Source organism: Bombina bombina, chromosome 1 (assembly GCF_027579735.1).
Source record: "Bombina bombina isolate aBomBom1 chromosome 1, aBomBom1.pri, whole genome shotgun sequence".
In the NCBI taxonomy this organism is placed as follows: domain Eukaryota; kingdom Metazoa; phylum Chordata; class Amphibia; order Anura; family Bombinatoridae; genus Bombina; species Bombina bombina.
In genome coordinates this window covers 604,613,467-604,633,941 of record NC_069499.1, presented here as the reverse complement: position 1 = coordinate 604,633,941, position 20,475 = coordinate 604,613,467, and the positions used below count along the sequence as shown (strand labels likewise).

Sequence of the window (20,475 nt, the reverse complement as noted above, 5' to 3'; positions counted from 1 at the left end):
AGTATCTGGGTGGGCCTTCATATGCCATGTTTCTCAGCCCAAATGACCTCTGTTCTAGAACAAGAAAAGCCAAAATATTTCCATACGCACTTCTATGCTACAAGTCAAGAAGAACATATTTTGACAAAGCCTCTTTCATTGTGGTACCTTTGCAGAATCATGCCACACACACTCTACTATAATACAATATAATTTTTTTTTTTTAAAGCTGACTCAGCCTACCTATCAATTGGATCTTTAAATTATTTTCAGTAGCCAACCTCGATACACCATTTACCTTATTTGGAGGAGCAATTGTTTTGCAGTTATCTGATAAAGCCAATCAGGGATAGATATTTCGCAGAGTTATATAGCCTTGAAAAGTCAGCAGGTGCATTTCAAATTCTGAGAATTAGGATTAGAATAAAGAGCTAAAGAAATTATTTTCAAACTACTTGAAAATGGCCAAAATAAATAACGAAAGTATATTGCAAAGTTGTTTAATTCTGCATAACTAAACATTTTATATAAAAATCTAAAGGTGCTTGCTGTCCCTTTAAAGGAATATTTTAGTATGTAAGCATTGAAGGAACTTCGAAAATAATTTGCAAGGGAAATAAAGCATAACCGCATTCTTTTTTTGCAGAAACAGTTGAAGTCAACGATGCTTCATGTGCTTTCCATTATCGTCCACATATATGATTCTGTAAATAACACATGCACTAGATCTAGATTGTCTGCAGCTTATCTAGAACTAATTAACTAATTAAAAGGAAGTGCACATTTTGAGGATAGAGGAAAGTGTCAGAGGCAAATGTGGCTTCTGCACTTTCACAAGAAGGGTGTTTTTTTAAGGTAAGTTCCTTTAAAGGGACAGTCTAGATCCAATACATAATTTTGAATACTTATTGTTACATATAACAGATAAGCATCCTGCAACTGGTCCCACATCTATAAACGTGTAAGAAGAACATTAAATATTTATATACTTATAGTTTGTTAGGAGCCGAAAATGTCCGCCAAGCTTCCCACTGTGTATATTTTGATATGTTAAGTTTCTCCAATGATGATCATCTCTTAAATAAGTTTTCCTACTCTCACATGCTGATTTGTGCATGTGCAATCTGAAATAGCTAACTGAAAAATATTAAACGTGCACTGCTAAACTGTCACACAAGAAAACAAGAAAAAAGCTGTGGGCGGAGCTTGACTGCCATTTTTGGCTGCTAACAAACAATAAGATTCATATGCTTCTTACAAGCTTATAGATGTGGAACCCATTGCAAGATGCTTGTCTGGTATGTAACAATAAGTAATAAAGAATAAGTATTGGGTCTAGACTGTCCCTTTAAGATTAATTTTAAAGTATATTGGATAAAAAAGGAGTGAAACCTGGTTATGACCTTAACTCAGGAATAAAGAACATAAACCACTATTTCACCTTTAGCCATAAACAGTTTATCCATAAGGTAAAGGGAAAAAATCTTCACTAAGCAAATCTTTGGCCTGATCAGAGCTGCAAGCTATAGCACAGCCCATACTAAGCTCCCTGTTACAGTAAAGAGAAGAGGGAGAAACTTCTGAAGCAGAATGGTATCTACCAGAGCTCACAGAATCGGAAGAACTGGATAAATCTAAGGACACAGAGGCAGATACAGAATGTGCCTAGGACTTTTAGAAAAAAATAGTTTGGCAATGCCTGTTTTCTATAATGGATATCAAAAATATATATATATATTACTTAAACCCAGAGATTTTATTAAAAAATTCTATTGCTTTGCTATAGAATAACATAGCAGCCAAGTTGACATTTCTTTCATGTAATTAGCAAGAGTCCATGAGCTAGTGACGTATGGGATATACATTCCTACCAGGAGGGGCAAAGTTTCCCAAACCTCAAAATGCCTATAAATACACCCCTCACCACACCCACAAATCAGTTTTACAAACTTTGCCTCCCGTGGAGGTGGTGAAGTAAGTTTGTGCTAGATTCTACGTTGATATGCGCTCCGCAGCAGGTTGGAGCCCGGTTTTCCTCTCAGCGTGCAGTGAATGTCAGAGGGATGTGAGGAGAGTATTGCCTATTTGAATTCAATGATCTCCTTCTACGGGGTCTATTTCATAGGTTCTCTGTTATCGGTCGTAGAGATTCATCTCTTACCTCCCTTTTCAGATCGACGATATACTCTTATATATACCATTACCTCTACTGATTCTCGTTTCAGTACTGGTTTGGCTTTCTACTTCATGTAGAGGAGTGTCCTGGGGTAAGTAAGTCTTATTTTTGTGACACTCTAAGCTATGGTTGGGCACTTTTATATAAAGTTCTAAATATATGTGTTTAAACATTTATTTGCCTTGATTCAGGATGTTCAACTTTCCTTATTTCAGACAGTCAGTTTCATTATTTGGGATAATGCATTTGAATAATCAATTTTTCTTACCTTAAAATTTGACTTTTTTTCCTGTGGGCTGTTAGGCTCGCGGGGGCTGAAAATGCTTCATTTTATTGCGTCATTCTTGGCGCGGACTTTTTTGGCGCAAAAAATTTTCTTTGTTATTTCCTGCGTCATACTTGTCACCGGAAGTTGCGTCATTTTTGACGTTTTTGCGCCAAAAGTGTCGGCGTTACCGGATGTGGCGTCATTTTTGGCGCTAAAAGCATTTAGGCGCCAAATAATGTGGGTGTCTTTTTTGGCGCTAAAAAATATGGGCGTCATTAATGTCTCCACATTATTTAAGTCTCATTGTTTATTTGCTTCTGGTTTCTAGAAGCTTGTTCACTGGCATTTTTTCCCATTCCTGAAACTGTCATTTAAGGAATTTGATCAATTTTGCTTTATATGTTGTTTTTTCTATTACATATTGCAAGATGTCTCAGATTGACCCTGAATCAGAAGATACTTCTGGAAAATCGCTGCCTGATGCTGGATCTACCAAAGTTAAGTGTATTTGCTGTAAACTTGTGGTATCTGTTCCTCCAGCTGTTGTTTGTAATGAATGTCATGACAAACTTGTTAATGCAGATAATATTTCCTTTAGTAATGTTACATTACCTGTTGCTGTTCCATCAACATCTAATACTCAGAGTGTTCCCGTTAACATAAGAGATTTTGTTTCTAAATCCATTAAGTAAGCTATGTCTGTTATTCCTCCTTCTAGTAAACGTAAAAGGTCTTTTAAAACTTCTCATTTTTCAGATGAATTTTTAAGTGAACATCATCATTCTGATTCTGATAATGATTCCTCTGGTTTAGAGGATTCTGTTTCAGAGGTTGATGCTGATAAATCTTCATATTTATTCAAAATGGAATTTATTCGTTCTTTACTTAAAGAAGTCTTAATTGCATTAGAAATAGAGGAATCTGGTCCTCTTGATACTAAATCTAAACGTTTAGATAAGGTTTTTAAATCTCCTGTAGTTATTCCAGAAGTTTTTCCTGTCCCTGATGCTATTTCTGAAGTAATTTCCAGGGAATGGAATAATTTGGGTAATTCATTTACTCCTTCTAAACGTTCCTGTGCCATCTGACAGATTAGAGTTTTGGGACAAAATCCCTAAGGTTGATGGGGCTATCTCTACTCTTGCTAAACGTACTACTATTCCTACGGCAGATAGTACTTCCTTTAAGGATCCTTTAGATAGGAAAATTGAATCCTTTCTAAGAAAAGCTTACTTATGTTCAGGTAATCTTCTTAGACCTGCTATATCTTTAGCGGATGTTGCTGCAGCTTCAACTTTTTGGTTGGAAGCTTTAGCGCAACAAGTAACAGATCATAATTCTCATAGCATTGTTAATCTTCTTCAACATGCTAATAATTTTATTTGTGATGCCATCTTTGATATCATTAGGGTTGATGTCAGGTATATGTCTCTAGCTATTTTAGCTAGAAGAGCTTTATGGCTTAAAACTTGGAATGCTGATATGTCTTCTAAGTCAACTTTGCTTTCCCTTTCTTTCCAGGGTAATAAATTATTTGGTTCACAGTTGGATTCTATTATTTCAACTGTTACTGGGGGGAAAGGAACTTTTTTACCACAGGATAAAAAATCTAAAGGTAAATTTAGGTCTACTAATCGTTTTCGTTCCTTTCGTCACAATAAGGAACAAAAGCCTGATCCTTCCCCTACAGGAGCGGTATCAGTTTGGAAACCATCTCCAGTCTGGAATAAATCCAAGCCTTTTAGAAAGCCAAAGCCAGCTCCCAAGTCAACATGAAGGTGCGGCCCTCATTCCAGCCCAGCTGGTAGGGGGCAGATTACGATTTTTCAAAGAAATTTGGATCAATTCGATTCACAATCTTTGGATTCAGAACATTGTTTCACAAGGGTACAGAATAGGCTTCAAGATAAGGCCTCCTGCAAGAAGATTTTTTCTTTCCCGTGTCCCAGTAAATCCAGTGAAGGCTCAAGCATTTCTGAAATGTGTTTCAGATCTAGAGTTGGCTGGAGTAATTATGCCAGTTCCAGTTCTGGAACAGGGGCTGGGGTTTTATTCAAATCTTTTCATTGTACCAAAGAAGGAGAATTCCTTCAGACCAGTTCTGGATTTAAAAATATTGAATCATTATGTAAGGATACCAACATTCAAAATGGTAACTATAAGGACTATTCTGCCTTTTGTTCAGCAAGGGCATTATATGTCCACAATAGATTTACAGGATGCATATCTGCATATTCCGATTCATCCAGATCACTATCAGTTTCTGAGATTCTCTTTTCTAGACAAGCATTACCAGTTTGTGGCTCTGCCGTTTGGCCTAGCAACAGCTCCAAGGATTTTTACAAAGGTTCTCGGTGCCCTTCTGTCTGTAATCAGAGAACAGGGTATTGTGGTATTTCCTTATTTGGACGATATCTTGGTACTTGCTCAGTCTTCACATTTAGCAGAATCTCATACGAATCGACTTGTATTGTTTCTTCGAGAACATGGTTGGAGGATCAATTTACCAAAAAGTTCATTGATTCCTCAGACAAGGGTAACCTTTTTAGGTTTCCAGATAGATTCAGTGTCCATGACTCTGTCTCTGACAGACAAGAGATGTCTAAAATTGGTTTCAGCCTTATGCATGGAAATTCTAGGTCTTATGACTGCTGCATCGGACGCGATCCCCTTTGCTCGTTTTCACATGCGACCTCTTCAGCTCTGTATGCTGAACCAGTGGTGCAGGGATTATACAAAGATATCTCAATTAATATCTTTAAAACCGATTGTACGACACTCTCTGACGTGGTGGACAGACCACCATTGTTTAGTTTCAACAGATGCAAGTCTGACAGGTTGGGGAGCTGTTTGGGGGTCTCTGACAACACAAGGGTTTTGGGAATCTCAGGAGGTGAGATTACCAATCAACATTTTGGAACTCCGTGCAATTTTCAGAGCTCTTTAGTCAAGAGAGAGTCGTTCATTTGTTTTCAGACGGACAATGTCACAACCGTGGCATATGTCAATCATCAAGGAGGGACTCACAGTCCTCTGGCTATGAAAGAAGTATCTCGAATACTGGTATGGGTGGAATCCAGCTCCTGTCTAATTTCTGCGGTTCATATCCCAGGTATAGACAATTGGGAAGCGGATTATCTCAGTCGCCAAACGTTACATCCGGGCGAATGGTCTCTTCACCCAGAGGTATTTCTTCAGATTGTTCAAATGTGGGGACTTCCAGAAATAGATCTGATGGCTTCTCATCTAAACAAGAAGCTTCCCAGGTATCTGTCCAGATCCAGGGATCCTCAGGCGGAGGCAGTGGATGCATTGTCACTTCCTTGGAAGTATCATCCTGCCTATATCTTTCCGCCTCTAGTTCTTCTTCCAAGAGTGATTTCCAAGATTCTAAAGGAGTGCTTCATTTGTTCTGCTGGTGGCTCCAGCATGGCCTCACAGGTTTTGGTATGCGGATCTTGTCCGGATGGCCACTTGCCAACCGTGGACTCTTCCGTTAAGACCAGACCTTCTATCGCAAGGTCCTTTTTTCCATCAGGATCTCAAATCCTTAAATTTGAAGGTATGGAGATTGAACGCTTGATTCTCAGTCATAGAGGTTTCTCTGACTCTGTGATTAATACTATGTTACAGGCTCGTAAATCTGTATCTAGGAAGATATATTATCGAGTCTGGAAGATTTACATTTCTTGGTGTTTTTCTCATCATTTTTCTTGGCATTCTTTTAGAATTCCTAGAATTTTACAGTTTCTTCAGGATGGTTTGGATAAAGGTTTGTCTGCAAGTTCCTTGAAAGGACAAATCTCTGCTCTTTCTGTTCTTTTTCACAGAAAGATTGCTAGTCTTCCTGATATTCATTGTTTTGTACAAGCTTTGGTTCGTATAAAACCTGTTATTAAGTCAATTTCTCCTCCTTGGAGTTTGAATTTGGTTCTGGGGGCTCTTCAAGCTCCTCCGTTTGAACCTATGCATTCGCTGGACATTAAATTACTTTCTTGGAAAGTTTTGTTTCTTTTGGCCATCTCTTCTGCTAGAAGAGTTTCTGAATTATCTGCTCTTTCTTGTGAGTCTCCTTTTCTGATTTTTCATCAGGATAAGGCGGTGTTGCGAACTTCTTTTAAATTTTTACCTAAGGTTGTGAATTCTAACAACATTAGTAGAGAAATTGTGGTTCCTTCATTGTGTCCTAATCCTAAGAATTCTAAGGAAAGATCGTTGCATTCTTTGGATGTAGTTAGAGCTTTGAAATATTATGTTGAAGCTACTAAAAATTTCCGAAAGACTTCTAGTCTATTAGTTATCTTTTCCGGTTCTAGGAAAGGTCAGAAGGCCTCTGCCATTTCTTTGGCGTCTTGGTTAAAGTCTTTGATTCATCATGCTTATGTCGAGTCGGGTAAAACTCTGCCTCAAAGGATTACAGCTCATTCTACTAGGTCAGTTTCTACTTCCTGGGTGTTTAGGAATGAAGCTTCGGTTGATCAGATTTGCAAAGCAGCAACTTGGTCTTCTTTGCATACTTTTACTAAATTCTACCATTTTGATGTGTTTTCTTCTTCTGAAGCAGTTTTTGGTAGAAAAGTACTTCAGGCAGCTGTTTCAGTTTGATTCTTCTGCTTATAATTTCAGTTTTTTTCATTATAAGATTTAAACTTTGTTTTGGGTGTGGATTATTTTCAGCGGCATTGGCTGTCTTTATTTTATCCCTCCCTCTCTAGTGACTCTTGCGTGGAAGATTCACATCTTGGGTATTCATTATCCCATACGTCACTAGCTCATGGACTCTTGCTAATTACATAATAATTTATGTAAGAACTTACATGATAAATTAATTTCTTTCATATTAGCAAGAGTCCATGAGGCCCACCCTTTTTTGTGGTGGTTATGATTTTTTTGTATAAAGCATCAATTATTCCAATTCCTTATTTTTTATGCTTTCGCACTTTTTTCTTATCACCCCACTTCTTGGCTATGCGTTAAACTGATTTGTGGGTGTGGTGAGGGGTGTATTTATAGGCAATTTTGAGGTTTGGGAAACTGCCCCTCCTGGTAGGAATGTATATCCCATACGTCACTAGCTCATGGACTCTTGCTAATATGAAAGAAATTAATTTATCAGGTAAGTTCTTACATAAATTATGTTTTTTATAAAATAAATTAACATTTTGTTTCCTGCAATTGTTTTTCCTTGCCAAACTCCCCCCAATAAGGGCTTTAGTCTGCAGACAACGGTCATAATATTAGTATAAAGGGCATTGTTTTGCAGTTGTTATCAGCTAAAGACAATTAGGGGAGGATTATATAGTAGGGTTAGCCTTTAGAAATCAGCAGAGTGCATTACTAGTTCTGAAAATTAGAAAATCATCAATTTTCAGAGCTAAATTACATGAAAAGGGGCAAAATAAATAATGAAAGCACACAGCAAAGTTGTTTCATTACGCATAACTAAATATTTTATATACAAATCTCAAGATATTTACTGTCCCTTTAAGCTCTTCCTTAAAGAAACAGTAAAGGCTTGTTAGCCGCAATGCACTACTGGGAGCTTGCTAAACGCATCAGGTGAGCCAGTGACAAGAGGCATATACTTGTATGTGCAGCCATCAATCACTATCTAGTTCCCAAAAGGGGGTTTGCTGTTCCTCTATCTCAATAATAAGAGTTTAAGGTAGAATTAACTGTGTAAGCCACCGCAGTAGAAATACATCTAGGCAAATAATAGACATTTAGATTTGTCCAGAGAAAGTTGTCTTAAATAACATATGCTCACTCTTTATCATAGATTAAGATGATGGCCAGTGATTGTCACATGGTGTGCTATTGGTTTACCTCATTACATCAGCTCAGCTCTAACCAAATATGTTCTATTGATTTATGATCTGCACAGACATTTGCAACCTTTTTGTATCTAGAAACTGTATTTTTGTTTTCTCAAATATGTTGTTTTCTACTCTCTCTCTCTCTCTCTCTCTCTCTCTCTCTCTCTCTCTCTATCTCTCTCTCTCTCTCTCTAGGGGATTTAAACAACATTAAATTTTCTGCATATCGGACAGCCATGAAACTGCGGAGAGTGCAGAAGGCGCTGAGATGTGAGTGGAAGAGAGCAGTAAAACAAATTGAGTATTAGCAGCTGATGAGAGCAGGAACAATTGGGAGGCTACTTTGGGAGGGGTGGAGTAGGAACACAGTGAAAGGGACTAGGGGCCCTATTATCTAAAGGTCTCTGGGCTTGTGAGTTTTTCTAAGAAATCTCACCAGTACTATGGAGCTCCTGTTTTAATTCTCTAAAGGCAGTATTAACCTTGGGAACCCTACTATTAAGTATTTAAAGATGATGCATACATTACAATAGGGCTCACAAAAATTGTAATTTAAAAATCATAAAAGAAGAATAAATTGAATATTCTTTTAAAAAAGTGCAGTAAAATGTATTGTTTAATCACATTAAAAATTGTAATGAAATTGTACAAACAATCTGTGAGGTCTGGAGTATTCTCTAGACATTTCCCCCACTGCAGCTCTCGCTGTTTTTTTCTTGCAAACTGAAAGGTAACAAGATTGTGTCAAAATATGCAAAACACTTATTACTTCAAAAGAAAAAAAAATGTATACAAAAATAGAGGTGACTGTAAGATACTATACGCTAAAGGTAGAGTAATCCGATTTGTATTGGTAGAAATATTTATTTTTTAAAGTGGTCCCCTGCTCCCTGCTAACTTCTCTCTCCCCGTTTCCCTTTCCTGCGAGCACCATTACTTTGTATGGGAGATATCTCGCAGGAAGATAAGTCCCTGAGGGCAGCCCCTGCAAGTGTCAATGTGATTTTTCATGTCTGGCTTGCTGAGGTTTTGGCCATCGGGCATCAGTGAGAGAGGCGCTAGAAAGAAGCAGATTACTGGAGCGGATAAGAGGGAAACATGGAAATTGTTGTAAAATAACAAAACTGCTGCTAATTCTCACTGTGCTTCCATGTAGCTGTCTCCCAGAGTATCACACTTAACTGTCACTCCTCTTTATTTATCCCAATCCTTATCTTCCCTTCTTCTCTATCACTTCTCTTGTTCTGTATTCATCTCGTTCCTCCGTCACACACACCTTTATGTATCTATCCATTCTCTTCTCCTCGTTTTCTCCTCACCTGCCCTATTCTCAACTGTGCTTTCTCTCCTAAATATTTCCTTTATGTCACTCTCTCCTCTTACTTGTAATTGTATTTCATTTATGCCTCCTTTGTTTTATTTCTTTAACTTTATATTCCCTTTCATCTATTTATTTTTCCTTCATTTTTCTCTCCATGATTCCAATTAATTTCTCTTCACTTTGTGCCTTATAACACCTATGTGCTTTGTATGTTGGTAAATTCCTACTCTGTTATTTACCTTACCTATTTCTTTTTTTAACTTTGATCTCCACATCTGTGTCTTTTACCCACATCAATTTCCTTGTTATATCTTATGTCTAACCCTATATCCTGGGTATAACAATCTCTCAACCACTGTATTTCATGTATGACACTCCATTTTCCATTTTATCTTTGCTATTCTCCCACATATTCCCTCTTTCTCCATCCTACCTTTTCCCAGTGGACCTGGTAACCCTCCCCCTCCTGTCCCAGATGTTTAGCTGTGATGTACTTCAGTCCCCTGACCGGAACCTTGATGTTCTGGATGTAATTCGCTGCTTGAGCAATCTGTACGAACGACTTGAAGAAGAACGTGGGCTCCTAGTTAACATCCCTCTCTGCGTGGACCTGACCCTCAACTGGCTGCTTAACGTCTTTGATGGGTATACATAAGCTTACATCTAATACTTCAAAATAAACTTCGAAATCCGTACATACATTCCAGAACCCCAGTCTTCTGATAAACCTCAACCACTCAGCTCTACTCCAGATAGGCCTCAAAACCTCAATTATGATCCTTTATTACTTGAATATACTATGAAAAACCATTAACTCCAAAAAAATTAAAACATTTCAGTCATTTTAACCTTTATGGGACAATATATTTTTAAAAAATAGCTCTACCATACTTCATACCACACCTCTTAGAAATGTATATTAAACATATTAAATGTGCTAGAAGTATACTTTTTACAAAAGTGCTTGAGACGCTTCCAATGTGATGTGCAAAATTAAACAAAATAATGCTTAAAATAGTTTAATAGCAAAAATGGAAAAAAATATAAAATATTTTAAAATAAAGGTCTAAAATGTCAGTCAAATGGGGTGTAAGTCTAACACAGGCCAAAATTCTATAGCAGTCCGTGTAACTAAAAGGGAATGTAAAGTCAACATTACTTGTGTCTTTAGCAGTATTTAGCAGCAGTGTTTGTTTAAAGTGATGGTGTATAAAGGTACAAACTGCTGCCATAGACTGCTAAAGACACATGCACTCTCCTAAGCTCCTACAAGACTAGCTTTACTCTTTAACAAGGGATGCCAAAAGAACAAAGCAAACTTGATAATAGAGGTAAATTGGAAAGTTGTTTATGCTCTATTTGAATCATAAAAATGTAATTTTTACTTTACTAGCCCTTTAAGGATGGACTCGGATAATGTTACTGTGTAACTCCTTCAATGCTACAATGTATCTGCTATTGCTACTTGAGACCTGTCACATTGTGATGTCCAATGAACTTTGCATTTGTATGTTTCATTTCACTAAAAACTGTTCTGATCTTGAGTGTAACTCCCATTGAAGGAGATACTGTTTGTCACAATGACACTGATCATCACATCATTAAAAATGATAGGGTAATGAGTTGTAAATTTGCTGAGGGGTTGTGTTATGATGATTGCTTTGGGTTTGTGAATGAAAATAGGATCTTTTAATTTATTTGGCATATTAAAAGTTTGTTGTGATGAAGATTAGAGTATTAAACAACTTAGTAAAGATAGTGTTGATGGTTTGACAATAACATTTATTTTTCTCATTTAGATTGAAGAGGAAAGAGGTGTTGGGCTGGGTTAGCCTTTATTCTGGGGTTACATTGAAGGTTATACACTATACAAAACAGAGCCTTTAATTAAATTCCTAGTACCCTTTAATAAAGTTCAGCATTGTCTTTTTTTAGATGCTCTTGAAACCCCAAAATATCATCAACCCACTTCAGAAGTAACAAACAGCTATGGTTCTAAAACACATGCAATGCTGCCAATAAAATACCTAAGCACCCTTAAACACCCTATTCACCACAAATAAGCCTATGTTCTGCACACTGTTTCATATCTGTACTGACCCCAATATCAGCCTCTTAATATTAATTTTCATCTTTATTAGTTTTCTTCTCTTTCTCTGGGTCTTATATTGTCCATCATTCCACTTGTTTTACCTTCTTTTTTAAAAAAATCTATATTCTGTATTTCTCCTGGTTCTCTGATCTCAGCCGATTTGCCTGTTTTGTATGGAATATCTCTCCTTCCTTGTCATTCTTTCTTTCTCTCTTGTCTCTCATTCTCTCACCCTTTCTCACACTCTCCCTTCTTTTCTCTTTCTCTTATTCTTTCTTTCTTTCTATTACATTCTTACTTAATGCATTTATTATTTACTCTTACTTTAGTGCTCGAAATGGCCGGATCAGAGTTATTTCATTTAAGACTGGGATAGTGAGTCTATGTGACAGTGATGTAAAGGGAAAACTACAATGTGAGTATGGAAAGAGAATGTGGGGAACATGGAAATGTAAGAGGGAATGGAACAAGGAAGATGGAACAAGAACAAAAATAAAAGGAATGGAAGACTTAGAAATGAGAGGGTGTGGAACAGGATAAAAGAGGAGCATGTAGGGAAGGAAGGGAAAGTATAGGAGAACAAGGTATAAGTGCATGCTAGAGGATGAGAGATGGGAGGGAATGCTAGAGAAGAAGTGGAGGAGGGATGTAAGGAGAAGCATGGATTAAGCTGGAAATGTATCAAAACAACAGAGGTTGTGGAGTGGAACATCTGCATGGGAATGAGGTAGAATAATATAAGTTTCAGGAAGGAAGTGGATGTGTCTGTAAAAAACAGAACATGTAGACAAATGTGTGATTTTCTCTACATATTAATACTTCACCCTCTTTCTCAGATCTGTTTTCTCAGGTAGCTAGCCCAGGTGAAGCTTGTGACCAGCGTCAGCTTGCCTCTCTCCTGCATGAAGCCATTCAGATTCCGCGTCAGCTTGGCGAAGTTGCAGCCTTTGGAGGAAGTAATGTGGAACCAAGTGTGAGGAGCTGCTTTCGATTTGTAAGTGTGTGTCAAGGGGCCCTTTTTGATTCTGAATGACAATCATATCACATTGGTGTCAAGCTCTATAAGACTGACATTGACCATTCTGTCTTTTTACTGTGACCTCTGTTTTTTGTACAATTTATTATTATTATTGCTTCTGTTTGTTCTGCTGCATCTCTTATTTTATTATAGTAGTACATCTCTCATAACACTATGGCCATGATAAAATCAGCATGACTCCTGCTTGTGGGACCCCTATATGACTTTTTTGTGTTATACCAGTGTGACTCTACTTGGGTTGTGTGTCCTCACTATGATACCAGAGTGATACACGTATGACCTCTGCATCACACTAGTTCCGTGCATGCTTCTTACTTTGTGCATTCTATATGTTTTGTTTAACCCCTATTTGACCCCAATATCATTCTTGTTTTGTGTGATAACTAATTGATACCAATATGAGTCGTGCTTCCATGGTGAGTCCCATATTATGTGACATTTGTATGAATCCAGTGTGAAAACACTAGTTTTGTTTGTTTGACAGCCCCTGGGATTTCTGAAATATGTGTTGTGATTCCTATATTGACAGGGTAATGGGACAGCACTTTTAGAGTTGTCTCAGTTTCTGGAATGGGGTAGTCTGGAGCCGCAGTCACTGGTTTGGCTCCCGGTACTGCACCGTGTGACGCTGGCTGAGACAGTGAAACACCAGAAAAAGTGCTCGGTTTGCAAGCAGTGTCCTATGAAAGGCTTCAGGTTAGTACAGAAAGAAATATATATATGATTAGGGGCAATAACCAGCCATCCTATAGTATATGCAAACTTGCTCCAATAATCCCTACACTCATAACACATAGGAAAATACTTTCCACAAGGAAACTGATGCTAAAAAACATGCCAAATTTTTGTTTAACAGAAAACATTCCAGTATTTTTATTTTTTTTACTAAACTAGGGCTTATAATTTTAAGGAGAAATTAACTAGAACTTTGAAATTAGGTGTGATGTTAATTGTGAGGCAGATTTGGGATTGTTGGGACTGGGAAAAACTTGATAATTTGACATGTGCAAAAAAATGTTTTAGCAAAATAATTTTTCATTAAACAAATGTATTTCATTTTGTCCAATATTTAATTAAAGGCACACTAAACCCACATTTTTTCTTTCATGATTCAGATAGAGCATGCAATTTTAAGCAACTTTCTAATTTGCAACTATTATAAATTTGTCTTCGTTATTTTGCTGTCTTTATTTGAAAAAGCAGGAATCTAAGCTAAGGAGCTGGCCCATTTTTTTGCTCAGAACTCTGGATAGCACTTGCTGATTGGTGGCTACCCAGGTACTGAACCAAAAAAAGGGCCAGCTCTTTAGCTTAGATTCCTGATTTTGCAAATGAAGATAGTAAGAGAACAAAGTAAAATTGATAATAGTTGTAAATTAGAAAGTTGCTTAAAAATGCATGCTCTATCCGAATCATGAAATAAATAAATTGGGTTTTAGAATTAGTCGATGTGTCAAGGAATAGAAAGTTGAGCTGATGTTAAGGACTGAAGCAAATTTTAGGGTTATAACTTATAAGTAGTTTTAGGAACTGAAGATGGTGGAAGAGGATGCGAGTCATTTTCAGGTAGGATGATTATTAATTAGTAACTACTGTAAACATTTAGGCAAATGCCCCTTCTCCATCCTTTGTTTTGTTTTAGTGTTCAAGAAATGACCTGGATTCTAGAACTTCACTGTTTTCTAGTTTTCTTTCTATTTTTTCTAAAATTTAGGTGTGTGGAAATTTTTCAAGATTTACATCTACTCGATATACATAAAACATAAGATAGGGAGATTTAAGCCTTCCTAAGATAGGTAGAGTCTATGGCTTCATTCCTTACTGTTGGTAAATATAACACCTGGCCACCAGGAGGAGGCAAAGACACCCCAGCCAAAGGCTTAAATATCCCTCCCACTTCCTCATTACCCCAGTGATTTTAGGATGTGGCAGAGAAGTGTCAAAAGATTCGGAGAGTCCTGAAAAAGGGTATATGCCCCTTGAGATAGGACTGGAGTTTTAAGTAGTCATGTCAACCTCTCAGTGAGAGTATTGATGACCGTTAGTCTGGAGATGCAAGGAAAGTTTTTCTGCAAAACCATCCAGATACTGCTAACAGCTCCTAAGCAATCAGTGTTGACGAGTTTCACTGCCTGCTTTCTCTCACTCAAGTCCATGTCAGGAGCGCTGCTATAAGACTGTCACACTTGAGAGGCTATGTTCTGTTCCACAGCATGGATCCTGGAGGTAAGATCGTTTTACTTTTTACACATAAAACGCTATAACAGGGTCACAGTGTGGCTCTTTTATACCTTGATAGGATCCAGGGTTAATATCCTCTGAAGGGGGTTTATTGAACAGTTGGGGTTAATTTATCAGTGTATTAATTATTTACATGCTGCTTTGTGTGCTTTTTTCCTGGGCTGATAGACTGTATGTTTTTGTCTGGAACAAACAGCTTGTACTTTTGTTTTTTTAAAGTGTTGCACAGCTCCTATTACTTGCTTGTAATAACAAGGGAAGTACTGTCTTGTACTCCATGTGACCAGGTGTGGTCTATGTTTATTTCCTCCATTCTGGCTGAGACTTGAACCTGAGGAGAGTGTTTCCTCTGTTAACTGTCTGTGTCTAGGAGGTGGTGAGAGCCCCAGCCATTGGTAGTATAAAGGTGCAGTTTTCTATTAAAAAAAAAACCTTTTTATTTTTGTACTTCTGTGGGTATAACCTGAGCTATGGAGGACTCTGACATTGTTAGAAGGTACTCCTTCTGTACTAAATCCTACCTCTATATATTGTGAGGAGGCCGTGGTTTCTCGCCCACTCAATTATGTTCCACATGCCTTAACACCGTTATAAAGTCTAGGATGGGAGACAAGAGTTCTAAGGCTCTTAGTTCCTCTGAGCCGTCTACCTCTCAGGACTCTGCATCACGTGAGATTACTACCCTTGCGACATTATCCACTCCACATGCAGTTCCACGTAGCACATCTAATCCTCCATCCGGAGGGGGCCTTCTTCCTGCGGACTTTGCTGCGCAGTTACAAACAGCAGTGTCTGCAGCCTCAGTGCATTACCTCGCTCAAACAAATGCAAAGGTTAAACATATCTCTCCTGACCCGGAGTCATCTAAATATTTATCGGATTTAGCTATTAGGTCCCAGTTATCTGATGATGAGTTAACCTCTGTTGCTTCAGAGGGTGAACTTTCTAGGTCGGAGTCCTTAGCGTCTAAGCCTCCTGCTGTGGAGGAACCACCCTTTAGATTTAAAATTGAGCACTTATTTTTTTATTAAAGGAGGTTCTGTCTATGTTAGAGGTTCCAGAGGCTGTGCTGCCTGAAGAACCTATGATACCTAAATTAGACAGAGTTTGCAAAGACAGGAAAGTTCCTTTGACTTTTCCTGTGCCGGCGAAGATGGCGAACATTATTAAGAACGAATTGGAAAGAATTGGTTCTTCTTTTTCCCCTTCGTCTATTTTTAAAAAGTTGTTCCCAGTCCCGGACTCTCAACTGGATTTGTGGGACTCCATTCCTAAAGTGGATTGTGCTATCTCTACGCTTGCTTAATATACTACTATACCTCTTGAGGATAGTTCTTCGTTCAGAGAGAGGATGGATAAGAAAATGGAAACCTTTCTGAGAAAGATGTTTCAACATACAGGATTTTTGTTTCAACCGGCGGCTGCAGTTGCCGGAGTGGCTACCTACTGGTGTGACTCTTTGTCAGAACCCATTGAGGTGGAGTCTCCCCTTGAGGATATTCAAGACAGAATTAAAGCTCTGAGAATTGCTAATTCTTTTATCTGTGAACATGCAAATGATTCGTCTAAATGCAAAGACCTCTGGCTTTGTGGTCCTAGCCTGCTGGGCGCTCTGGTTGAAGTCTTGGTCTGCGGATATGACTTCTAAGTCCAGACTCCTTTCTCTTCCCTTTGAGGGAAAGATTTTATTTTGTCCAGGCCTATTTCTATGGTTTCCGGAGGCAAGGGTGCCTTCCTAAGATAAGAAGAACAAGTCTAAGGGACGATAATCTTCTAATTTTTGTTCCTTTCATTCTGACAAATCCCAACGACAACAATTCTCCTCCAAGACCAAGCAATCGGATTGTGTAGGGGTCAGACTGTCTCTTTTATTAGATGCTTGGTTCAAGGACATACAGGATCCGTGGGTCCTGGAGGTGGTATCTCAGGGATGCAAGATAGGCTTCAAATCTCATCTGCCAAGGGGCAGATTCCTTCTCTTGAATCTGTCTACCAGACCAGAAAAGAGGGATGCCTTTCTAGGGTGCATTCGGGATCTATCCTCCTTAGGAGCTGTTGTCCTGGTGCCTATCAAAGAGGTTTGGGGTTTTATTCAAACCTTTTTGTGGTCCCAAAGAAGGAAGGAACTTTCTGCCCAATTCTGGACCTAAAGTGCTTAAACAAATTTCTCAGTGTCCCTTCCTTCAAGATGGAGACGGTAAAGTCCATCCTTCCTTTAATTCAGAAAGGCCAATTTATGACCACTATGGATCTGAAGGATGCTTACCTTCATGTTCAAATCCACAGGGAACACTTTCAGTTCCTGAGGTTTGCATTCCTGGACCAGCACTTCCAGTTCATTGCCCTTCCGTTTGGCTTAGCTACTGCTACAAACATCTTTACAAAGGTTCTGGGATCTCTTCTAGCCGTTGCCAAAACTCTGGGTATTGCAGTAGCCCCATACTTGGACGATATTCTTCGTCTTGCGGAAGAATTCTCGGAGTCCCTTCTCAGTCTTCTTCAATCACATGGATGAAAGATAAACTTGGAAAAGAGTTCTCTTATCCCAAGTACCAGGGTGGAATTCCTAGGTACTATAATAGACTCCATATCCATGAGGATATTTCTAAGAGACCAGAGACATTGCAAGCTAACTTTGGCATGTCTTGCCCACCGGACCTCCTTGAGTCCCTCTGTGGCTCTGTGTATGGAGGTGATTGGTCTCATGGTGTCCTGCATGGACATCATTCCTTTTGCCAAGTTTCATCTCAGAACTTTACAACTGTGCATGCTGAGGCAGTGGAACAGTGATCATTCAAATCTGTCTCAACAGATTGTATTAGACAGCTGGTCGAGAGAATCGCTCTCTTGGTGGCTCTGTCCATATCATTTGTCCCGAGGGACATGCTTCTTAAGACCATCCTGGGAGATTGTGACTACGGACACAACAGTATCCGGATAGGGAGCAGTTTGGGGTGCCAGGAAGGAACAGGGGTTGTGGACTCAGGAGGAGTCCTCCTTCCTGATCAATATTTTGGAACTATGGGCAATTTTCAAGACCTTGAAGGCTTGGCCACTTCTGGGTTTGTCGCAGTTTATCAGATTCCAATCAGACAATATAACCTCAGTGGCTTACATCAACCATCAGGGGGGAACGAGAAGTTCCTTGGCGATAAAGGAAGTATCTCAGATTCTGGAGTGGGCAGAGGCCCACAGCTGTTCGCTGTCAGCGATTCACATTCCAGGTGTGGACAACTGGGAGGCGGATTTTCTCAGCAGGCAATCCTTCCATCCAGGGGAATGGTCTCTCCATCCTGAGGTGTTTGCAGAGATATGCAGCAAGTGGGGGACGCCGGAGATAGATCTCATGCAGGCCCATTTATCAAGCTCCGTACGGAGCTTGAAGGGCCGTGTTTCTGGCGAGTCTTCAGACTCGCCAGAAACACAAGTTATGAAGCAGCGGTCTAAAGACCGCTGCTCCATAACCCTGTCCGCCTGCTCTGAACAGGCGGACAGGAATCGCCGGACATCAACCCGATCGAATACGATCGGGTTGATTGACAGCTCCCTGCTGGCGGCCGATTGGCCGCGAGTCAGCAGGGGGCGGCGTTGCACCAGCAGCTCTTGTGAGCTGCTGGTGCAATGTTAAATGCGGAGAGCGTATTGCTCTCCGCATTTAGCGAGGTCTTGCGGACCTGATCCGCAGTGTCGGATCAGCTCCGCAAGCCCTTTGATAAATGGGCCTGATGGCGTCCCGTCTCAATACCAAGCTACCTAGGTACGGTTCGAGGGATCCCCAAACGGATCTAATAGATGCACTAGCAGTGCCCTGGAGGTTCAAATTCATATCTTTTTCCTCCATTACCGCTTCTTCCTCGAGTGGTGGTCCGCATCAAGCAGGAGCGGGTATCAGTAATTCTGATTCTCCATTGTGACTGCAAAGGACGTGGTTCGCGGGTCTAGTGGGGATGTCCTCATCTCCTCCGTGGAAGTTACCTTGTCCCAGAGACCTACTGATACAAGTTCCATTTGTTCATTAAACATCTAGATTCTCTGAGGCTGACTGCATGGAGATTGAACACTTAGTTTTAGCCAAGAGAGGTTTCTCTGAGAGTGTCATTGATACTCTTATTCAAGCTCGTAAACCAGTTACTCAGCGTATCTACCACAAGGTGTGGAGGACCTACTTATTCTGGTGTGAAGAGCGTGGTTTTTCTTGGCACATAGTTAAGGTTGCTAGGATCTTATCTTTTCTCCAGGATGGGCTGGAGAAGGGCCTTTCTACTAGATCCCTGAGGGGACAGATTTCGGCCCTGTCGGTTTTATTGCACAAGAGATTGACTGAGCTTCCAGACGTGCAGTCCTTTGTTAAGGCTCTGATTAGGATCAGACCTGTGTTTATATCTGGGGCTCCTCCTTGAAGCCTAAATCTTATTCTTCGGGTTTTGCATCAGGTTCCGTTTGAGCCTCTGCATTATGTTGACATGAAATTGTTATCTTGGAAGGTTCTCTTTTTATTGGCTATTGCCTCTGCACGCAGAGTTTATGAGATCTCTGCTTTGCAATGTGAGCCCCCTTATCTGATTTTTCATGCAGATAAGGCAGTTTTACGTACTAAATTAGGTTTTCTTCCTATTGTTATGTCAGATCACAACATCAATCAGGAGATTGTGGTTCCTTCCTTGTGTCTTAATCCTTCTTCATTGAAGGAACACTTACTTCATAATTTGGTTGTGGTACGCGCCTTGACGTTCTATCTTCAGGCTACTAAGGATTTTAGACAATTTTCCTCTTTGTTTGTTGTTTATTCGGGGAAGAAGACTACTTCAACTTCCCTTTTTGGTTAAGGAGTTTCATCCGCTTACGAGACAGCGAGACATCATCCTGCTGAGAGGATAACGGCTCATTCCACATGAGCAGTGGCTTCCTTTTGGGCCTTTAAGAACGAGGCGTCTATAGATCAGATTTGTAAGGCGGCTACCTGGTCCTCCTTACATACTTTTTTTCAAAATTTTACAAGTTTGATGTTTTTGCTTCGGCTGAGGCAGCTTTCGGGAGAAAAGTTTTGCTGGCTGTGGTGCCCTCAGAATAGGACTGCCTTTTCCTTTTTGTTCCCTCCCGCTATTCATTCAGTGTCCTCTGGAGCTTGGGTATAGTTTTCCCAACAGTAAGGAATGAAGCCATGGACTCTCCCCATCTTAGGAAGGAAAACATAATTTATGCTTACCAGATAAATTCCAAGGCCCCTGCCCATTTTTTCCTGTCTATGGGCGGTTCCTTATTATTTATTTTATTCTTCTAGCACCATTTATACCCTAATGTTTCTCCTACTTTTCCTTGTTCCCTCGGCAGAATGACTGGGATAGTGAGGAAGTGGGAGGGATATTTAAGCCTTTGGCTGGGGTGTCTTTGACTCCTCCTGGTGGCCAGGTGTTGTATTTCCCAACAGTAAGGAATGAAGCCGTGGACTCTCCCTATATGGAAAGAAAGGAATTTATCTGATAAACATAAATTATATTTTTAATAAAAAAAATGAATGGAAAATGGAAGCACATATTATAAAG

General features: G+C 39.5%; 1 protein-coding gene across 2 annotated transcripts in view; it reads left to right on the top strand.

The window, feature by feature from the left end:
- DRP2 (dystrophin related protein 2) overlaps positions 1–20,475 on the top strand; it is a 168,116-nt gene that overhangs the window by 59,712 nt on the left and 87,929 nt on the right. For both annotated transcript variants that reach the window (XM_053698952.1, XM_053698953.1), the window contains exons 10-14: positions 8,435–8,509; positions 10,004–10,205; positions 11,982–12,067; positions 12,489–12,646; positions 13,221–13,387. In XM_053698952.1, the coding sequence (XP_053554927.1) occupies positions 8,435–8,509; positions 10,004–10,205; positions 11,982–12,067; positions 12,489–12,646; positions 13,221–13,387 (688 nt within the window). The remainder of the gene's footprint in view (positions 1–8,434; positions 8,510–10,003; positions 10,206–11,981; positions 12,068–12,488; positions 12,647–13,220; positions 13,388–20,475) is intronic.